This window comes from Ictalurus punctatus, chromosome 17 (genome assembly GCF_001660625.3).
Source record: "Ictalurus punctatus breed USDA103 chromosome 17, Coco_2.0, whole genome shotgun sequence".
Lineage (NCBI taxonomy): Eukaryota > Metazoa > Chordata > Actinopteri > Siluriformes > Ictaluridae > Ictalurus > Ictalurus punctatus.
The window spans coordinates 20,569,041-20,578,463 of record NC_030432.2 but is presented as its reverse complement, the minus strand read 5'-3'; the positions used below and the strand labels follow the sequence as shown (position 1 = coordinate 20,578,463).

The window sequence follows — 9,423 nt, the reverse complement described above, 5'->3', positions numbered from 1 at the left end:
GGTGATATCAAAGTCTGGTTTTCAGACCGATTTCAAAACTATATTACAAAAACTGAAAGTGCCCTCTTGTGAACATATTATGTGAAAAACACTCACTGTAATATCTTGCAAATTTATGATCACTGTATATTGGAATTACAATGATAAATGTGTGTAACCGTGTGGTTGAGCCACCTGTTAAAGGGTTAAAAGCCTGAACCTCACCACGCCCGCTCTCTGTCACATTATAACACCCACAGTAGCATGAAGCTTTTTCCTGAGCAAACGGAAACTGAGGGTGCCATTCTGAGTCTCTCTCTCTCGCTCGCGCGCTCTCTCTCTCTCTCTCTCTCTCTCTCTCTCTCAGTGTGTGAGTGTAGAAAAATGGCAAAGGCCAGTATTTCAATATCTCAGCATCAGTTCAGTTGTCCATTATGTCTTAATCTTCTGGAGGACCCAGTAACTATTCCATGTGGCCGCAGTTTCTGTAAGGTGTGTATTAATGGCTTCTGGGATCAGGAGGATGCGAAGGGCGTCTACAGCTGTCCCCAGTGTAGAGAGACTTTCTCTTCAAGGTCTGTTCTACTCAGGAACACCAATCTGACTAAAGTGGTGAAGGATCTGAAGAAGATTGAACTCCAAGCTGCTTCTCCCGCTCACTGTTACGCTGGACCTGGAGATGTGGAGTGTGACTCCTGCACCGGGAGAAAACGCAAAGCAGTCAAGTCCTGTCTGGTGTGTCGGGCCTCCTACTGTTTAGCTCATCTTAAACCTCACTATCAGTCTCCTGCTTTTAAGAAGCACAAGTTAGTTGAAGCCTGTGCAGAGCTCCAAGAGAAGATCTGCTCTCAGCATGACAAACCGATTGAGATCTACTGTCGTACTGACCAAAGCTTCATCTGTTATTTGTGCAGTATGTATGAACACAAAGGCCACAGTATAGTTAATACGACTGCAGAAAGAACTGAACAACAGGTAAGAACTGCATACCCTTATTTTTTTCAAGTAAATTCATACAAAATCTCTAATCTAATTTCTATCCAGTTATGTAACTGACATTCACTGTGAAGTGAATTTTTATTCAAAGCCAAAGGGTTGTTGATTAGCATGTGTTATACAGCTCAGACTAATCAGTTTCGTTTCATCAGCCAACACTGTTGTTGCAGATGTCTAGCTGAGAGAAAAACAAACTCACAATCCTAGAGAGAGAAAATTGTATTCAGAAGAGCAGTTTCATACAAAACCAAAGCGCATGTAGAAAGGCTCTAAAAGTAGGGCTTTTGGAGTAAGATTATATACTACATCTATCTAATCAGCTACACAAAGCCACCAGGCACATAGACATATAAATACATAGACGCTTCATTAGCCACTTTGTCCCATTGCTGCAATACATCAACGCTTCCACCATATTGATCCGGGCAAGGCTGCTAATTTTTTCTGGATAAAAAGCACAATAACATTTACATTTCTCAACCAATTTCAATTGTTTATGATCTACTGTCACGTTTCAAGGATGGGTTCGGAAGCAATCGCAGATATATAACGCTTTTTAAACACAAACGAACAACAAAACAAAGACACTAAGACAACTTGGCATAATACTGTGGCAAAACTAAACATAAACTAACAAGATCAAGTAACATGGAACACGGAAGTCTAGGACAAATCAAAGACAGGGAAACAGTGCAAACAATGGCTATATATACACAAGTGTGCTCATTAACAAACATGAATCAGGTGCAGGTGGTCATGTGACATGTAGTGCAGTGCAGTGGCTGATGGGAACTGAAGTCCAGCATTTCCTTGATATATGACATCTATGTGGAGTACAAAAAAAGTTCTGTCTCCTGTTACTTAGAAGCTTGACTTGGAAAATGATTAATTGTCATAAGGAATTGTGAAAACTCACACTCGTCATGTATAGATTTGGCTTATTTTTCTTGGTTAATATTTGTGGAGATGTCCCTAATGTAATTTAATTTAATGTAGATGAAATGTGCATAAAGCTTTTGCATTGTAGAAATGGCCTTTTCTGTCTTCAACCCCATCTTTTAGCTGTTCTTGTGCTCCAGGTCAGAACACACCTCGTTCACTTGGAAACTGAAAGATAGAACTGAATCTGAAGACAGATGGTTTAGGTCCATCTCTAATCCTGACAGTCTGACCTGTCCTCTGGCTTGAAGTGCTCACTGCATAACACATATGACTCACTTCCCTTATTACATCTCCTTTCCGCTGCCTCCTCAACTGTCTCTCATTGGGAAACCTTCAAAGTGTGCGAAAAGTTAGCTCGCCAACTAAGTACAGTAAGATTCACGATACGCTCAGCCGAAACAAGGCAATATAGATAAAAATCTCGATTATGGGCAGTTTTTTTTTTTGATCCAGAGCAACTTACATTTATACTACTGAGCAGTTTAAGGTTGATGGTCTTGCTCAGGGGCCCAACAGTGACACCTTGGCAGTGCTGCGGTTTGAACTCATGAACTTACAATCAGTATTCTAATATCTTAACCACTGACCTACCACTGCCATTTCACTTATAATTCATAATTTTATAATATAAACTTTAATGTAAGTGGAGATTTTATAAGAAATCATGTAAACTTTATATGATTTCTTAAAAAGTCTCAGCTTTCAAAGGTAACTAGTGTTATCGCTAGCTATAAATCATTGGACTCGTTAGCTGAACTAGTTAGCTGTCAACATACCGTTATAATGACCAAATACAACCAGAAACAACTGTTCAGTCTTACCTGTGAAAGGCAATTCCCCGAGATCTTGTTTGGATTGTGTGACGGTTTGTACAGCCCCAAACTGCACACGAGTCAGGCATCTTTTCTCCAGTCCAGTTTTGAGAGATACGGGAAGTTGCCTGGACCAATATGGCGATGCGTTGATGTACAATCCAGTGGCCAATACGGTGTCTATATATTTATAGGCAAGACAGCTGCACAAACTATCAATCCTAGGGCCTTATGCAACAAGTACAACATAAACAACTACATCAGATCACACAAGGTCAGATAAAGCTCACATAATATTCATCAACACCAATAGAATTATGCAGGTTCCACTTATCTTCAGACTTTTACAAAAATCACCTCATCTCATAATTGTATGCATCTGTGTGTGTGCGTGTGTGTGTGTGTGTGTGTGCGTGTGTGTGTGTGTGTGTGTGTGTGTGTGTGTGTGTGTGTGTGTGTGTGTGTGTGTTTGTGGAAGGCATACTGCTTCGTTCCTCTTTTACACATAAATAATTTGATTTGGCATCTATTATAATGTCAGCTCAAATAAAAAAAAGCCTTTTTAATGTCCAAATATCTATGGGCTTGACACATCTAAAATTAAATCTTATAGCAAGTAACAGAAATAAAAGTACTTCCAAATCAAAACCGTATATGATATTAATGTCAACAATGTAATAACACTGTTACAGAGCTTTAACATGGTTGTGCATGCACTTTACCAGTAAAATTCTGTAAGAATTATTCCATTTCAACTCCAACATACTGTGCTAGACAGCTAAAATAACGATAACTTTGCCAATGTCCAAATATGTATGGACCCAACTTTAAATATGAACACGTGGTGTAACATCCTGTGACCCTGAAAAGGAATAAGCGGTATATAGAAGATGGATGGATGGATGGTGTAACATCACTGGAATGTGCAAAACATGTTTAAGGTGCAATCTTGTTCTGGATGTAGCTGTAGTTTGATAATGTGGACAGGGGGAAAAAAATTGGAATGTTCGGCACAAAGCCCCATCACTCATAAACTTTAGCACTTGTGAATAATGAGAGAGATGGGAATTTCATTCATTAATTCATTCATCTTCAGTGACCACTTTATACCAGTTAACGTTGTGGGGGATCTTCAGCCATTCCCGGTAACACTGGGCACCATGCACACACACATTTACACACTCATTCACATCCAGGGGCAATGTAGCTAATCCTCCTTCCTGGTGGAAACCGTAGTAGACACATGCAGACAGAATAAGAACATGTGACACTCCATACAGAACGTAACCACAGCTCAGAATTGAACCCGCTGCACCACCTAGGAAGAACACCTAGGAATAACTAAGCTTCTGGTATGGTCTTTCTTACAAACTTATTTTAAAATTTATTTTATAAATCCATTTAATTGTCTCACTCTACAGGTAAAAACTAAGAATCTCTCTGAATGTGAGTGTGTTCAGTACAGTAAATATTTCTGAACTACCATAATTTTAAGTTTACCTGCTATTTTTACATGAGGCCAGAACTTATCATGTATATACTGTACGTGCATAAAATGATTAAAATGTTATTTCACTTTGAGAGCTTCGCAAGGTATTTTTAATGTTTTTTGTTACAATTTTTTTTTAAATTCTGTGGAAGTTTAAAGACTAAAACATTTTTTATTTTTTATTTTAGTTAGGTAATATTTTAGTTCAGTTTCTTCATTATAACTTTAAATGTTTAGCTGCAGTTATAATCAACACACTCCTGATGTAGAAATAATGAAATGTATTTTATTTGGTCTCAGAATGAGATAAAGGAAGAGCAGATGAAATCCCAGCAGAGGATCCAGGAGAAGCAGAAGAAGGTGCAGGAGCTGAAACAGACTGTGGACACTATTAGAAGTGAACAGAGATTACTCATACACACACAGGAGCTGAAACAGACAGTGGACACTATTAAGGTCAGACGTGAACAGAGATTACTCTCTCTCTCTCTCTCTCTCTCTCTCTCTCTCTCTCTCTCACACACACACACACACACACACACACATACACACACACACACACACACACACACACACACACATTTCTCCTAAAAGCTCATTACAGCAACAATAAATGTTCCTGTCTAAGATCACAAGTGTGTGTTTGGTCTGATTCAGTCTGAGATTCATTCGTTCCTCTCCTACACTTTTCTCCTTCTCTATTATGTGTTTCCTCTCTGTAGAGTTTCCCATCTATCTGTGTTTCTCCTGGATCTGAGGACTCACCCAGCTTCACTGTCAATCAACATCTCTCATTTGATGGAGTTTACCCACAAGGTAAACAAGCAAACATTTGTTCTATATCACAGTAAAGAGAGGCATAAAATTCATCTACAGTGGGGAAATAAGTATTGAATGTGTTTCACCAGACTTTGGTATTAATGCAAGAAATCTGGAAATATAAAGAATTCACAACATTAAAGTTATGTGTAATAAAGTGGAATGATACGGGAAAAAAGTATTGAACATGCTAAGAAAAAGCAGTTCTCCAAGGCAAGGTAAGGCAAGAAACCAGCTGAAATCCGTAAGTAATTAAACGTCTTATCTGTGCAAATTAATATCAGCTGGGTTAGTAAATTGATGGTCTATAAAAAGGCTTTTCGTTACCAAGGTGTCACACAAGAAACATCTTATGATGGGTAAAAACAAAAAGTTCTCCCAAGACCTTCGCAACCTTATTGTTGCAAAACATATTGATGGAATCGGATACAAGATGTATTTCAAAACTTCTGAATCCCCCAGTAAGCCCCATTGGGGCCATTATCCACAAGTGGATGCGACATCACTCCGTCATCAACCAGCCATGAACAGGAGCTCCTCGCAAGATTTCTGTCCAGGGAGTCAGAACAATAGTCAGAAGAGTAGCCCAAGAGCCAAGGACCACTCGGAAAGAGGTCCAGAAACACTTGGGGGCAGCAGGTGCCATCGTCAGAGAAAAAACAATAGGCAATGTTTCCACTGCTCACGCTCACCCCGCAAGACTCCATTACTAAAGAAAAGCCATGTCTATGCTTGTTTAAAGTTTGCTACAACTCGTTTGGACAAGCCTATGAAATACTGGGAGAGTGTAGTCTGGTCCTTTTTGGCTGTCATACTACACACCATGTTTGTAGAAGAAATGGCACTGCACATCACCCTAAAAACACTATAGCAACAGTGAAGTTTGGAGGTGGAAGCATCATGGTGTGGGGCTGTTTTTCATCACATGGTACTGGCAGACTTCATATAACTGAAGGAACGATGAATGGAGTCCTTTATCAGAAGATTCTTGAGAAGAATCTGCTGCCATCCACCAGGATGATGAAGATGAGACGTGGGTAGACTTCCAGCAGGACAACGATCCAAAGCATACAGCAAAGGAAACTCTCAATTGGTTTCAGAGAAGGAAAAAAAAAAAGGTGTTAGATTGGTCCAGTCAATCACCTGACTCAAATCCAATCGAACAAGATTTAAAGACAATATGTTTACAACAATGGGCAAAAATCACACCTGAATAATGCAGCCCATTAATTTCTTTATACAGGAAGCATTTTGAAGCTGTCATTACAAACAATGGCTTCTCCACTAAGTATTAAATACATTTCAGTTAGCGTGTTCAATACTTTTTTTCCCGTGTCATTCCACTTTATTACACATAACTTCATTTATGGACTTTAATGTTTGGATTTCTTTATATGTGTGGAATTATTGAGTTAATCGTGATGACTGGTGAAAACTTCATGTGAATAGCCTCATCGGAAATATATTTACTGAAAAAAAATGTTGATACGTTCAATACGTATTTCCCCCACTGTACGAGAAAGCAGGAACAACACTGCATAAAATCACAAAGTATTTAGTATGGAGTTTATTTTGTGCCAAAAGTTTCAAATAAAATAATAAAATCTTGAAGCAAAATATTAATGTTCTGAATGTTAAACATATATTGCAAATGCAAATAATGAGAATCAAATAAAAAAAAAATCAAAAAAGATTGCTTCTCATTCACACTCTCATTTTAGATTTTATTGGTGCAGTTAATTTTTGCTGTCCACTGCTTTAGCAAATTTTTTTTATTTTTTTAAAAAAAATTTTTTGCTTCTGACATTCAGTACATTTATTACAGGGGTCAGAGGGGCTGGATCTTAGAGATTTAACATGGTTCACCTTAAATCTCTATTGGCTAACTGATTTTGGAGTGGGAGGTTGATTTTCAGATATTTTTTAGAAGTTTTGAGAATGAGGAGATAATGGTGTAGGATACTTTGTGTCTCAATTAGAAAATTCCTTCCACTGCACTGAAAGATACAAAGAAAAAGTGACAGTGTGTAGTCATGAAGGAAACAGTTGCTCAATTTTATTATCTTCAGGAAGAGAGCTTAAAACAGAACAAAAAAGTGCAAAAGTGGTGCTGCACATTTGGACATTACAGATAAGCTGTATTAAGTTCAAGATAATCACTAAAATGCTCAAAACATTGATAGATTTGTTGGCTCTATAGAATTAGTCACTAAAGGGGCCTAAAAAGTAGCCAAATATAGCGACAAAGTCTCTAAGTTGGCAACACTGGACGCTCCATGGTTAATAGAGTGGGCGTGGTTAACTTTCAAAGCACCTCTCACTCCAAAAATCAGTTGATCAATAGACATTTAAGGCGTATACGTTCTTCTAAAACCCAGCCCCTCCCACCACAAAAATGTGCCAAAAGTCAGAAGCAAAACAATTGCCAGAACAAAAGAAAGATTCCTGACACAAGAAAAACTGGATCAACAAAATCTGCAAATAAAAGCAAAAATGAGAGTGTGAATTTCACGGATTGGTAATGGAGGCTGGTGCAGATGATTTAATAACCAATGCACAAAAAAACACACACACAAGGGTGAAGATAAGAACCTAAAATATGAAATGCAGACACAAGGAAAGACTCATGCAAACTAGATGCAAAGGACACGCAAAACAACAGCAACAACGGCAAAAGCACATCAAAGGGTGCTACACAACACAGGACTTATATACAAGTCCTCATTATCTTCCGTGAGCTTGATCTTCTCTGGTGTGTGATGTGGGGTGTGCTGTGCAGGGGTATTGTAGTTCCCTGACAGTGAATGAGAAGTAATCTTGAAAATTAAGGTCAAAGGAACTTAATCATCCTGTCAATCCACAAACTTATCTTACTGAACTTCACATGTACCAAATATACATTGACACACTAACCAAGGTCTTAATTCCTACATAATGTCCATGAGAAAATAAACATGCATTTTATCAGAGCCTCAGCTGGGAAAGTGTTTGCTTGTTCTCATGTTTTAAGCTTTTGATGTGTCACTGATTTGCGCATTCAAATGCTATACAGGTTTATTACATTTTTTGGCCAACATCTTGGTTGAAGCTCCAAATCCAGTCCAACTCCATGGTCACATGTCTGTCTGAGAGCAACAAGGGATACATGTTGTCATTTTCATGCTTTAAACTGTTTTCACATCTTTTTCTGTCTCCATTTTGTCTCTGTGTCTCCTAGCTATAGCAGTTCAGACGATTTCACCCTCAGGATCAAAGAGCAAAGAAGATTTTGTGCAGTGTAGGTGCAAAACACACTCACACACACACACACACACACACACACACACACACACGTATTGTTTATCTGACCCATTTTTACCTGATGAGTAATATTTAAAATATTTCCTATACAGCAGCATTAGGAGGATAGAAACACAGACAGGTGTCTCACACATACTTATTATAAATCCTGTGATTAACATCTAACCTGTGGATATGTTATTGTTTTAGATTTCTGTTATCTGACTCTGGATCCCAACACGGCACACCGTCGACTCATTCTGTCTGAGAAGAACAGAGCGGTGACACACAGTGAGAAAGAACAGCAATATTCTACTCATCAAGCAAGATTTCACTCTTACACTCAGGTGTTGTGTAAGGAGAGTGTGTGTGGACGCTGTTACTGGGAGGTGGAGTGGAGCGGTAATGTGTCCATATCAGTCTCGTATAAAGAGATCAGCAGGAAAGGACGGGCTAATGAGTGTTTGTTTGGATACAACAGTCAGTCCTGGAGTCTGCGGTGTTCTTCTTCCTCTGTCTGTTTCCAGCACAACAACATTAAGACTGATCTCCAAGGTCCAGTGTCCTCCAGAATTGGAGTGTATGTGGATCACAGTGCAGGAACTCTGTCCTTCTACAGCGTCTCTGACACGATGAGGCTCCTCCACAGAATCCACACCACATTCACTCAGCCTCTATATGCTGGGTTCCGGATATGGTATAACTCAGCTGTGAGGTTATGTGATTCAAAGTGAAATGTTAGTAAAAGTCTTTAGAAAAATTAAAGCTAGGGTATCAGATATAAATTTTCTCTGTGTTACAATGGCAATTTTTATGGCAATAGAAAACTTACTCAATAATAAAACTTACTCAAACTCCTGTGTCTTGTTGTACTGCTGTTGGTGGAAACTCACCATATTGTGTGCCAAACCCATTTTTATTCCTCTGCTACTAAGTGGTGAAGGCATTTATTTTCTGGTTTACATCCAGGTAACATGTCAAAAAGGTGACCGTCCAGGCGACATCTAGCGATATATCTTAAAAAGGAGTGGTCGAATGTTTGTAGGATTTATATGGAATTATCAGCATAACAAGCAGGTGAACTGATGGGATCAGAATTTAACCAAA

At 38.7% G+C, this 9,423-nt stretch overlaps 1 protein-coding gene across 1 annotated transcript; it reads left to right on the top strand.

Annotated features, from left to right (window-relative positions):
- The first annotated feature begins 256 nt into the window (after nucleotides 1-256).
- On the top strand, nucleotides 257-9,170 carry LOC108278135 (tripartite motif-containing protein 16). Its single transcript, XM_017491322.3, has 5 exons — nucleotides 257-954; nucleotides 4,519-4,674; nucleotides 4,941-5,034; nucleotides 8,255-8,314; nucleotides 8,527-9,170. Exons 1-5 carry the CDS (start codon nucleotides 364-366, stop codon nucleotides 9,048-9,050), a joined length of 1,425 nt encoding a protein of 474 aa, XP_017346811.1. The 5' UTR covers nucleotides 257-363; the 3' UTR covers nucleotides 9,051-9,170.
- Nucleotides 9,171-9,423: the final 253 nt, after the last annotated feature.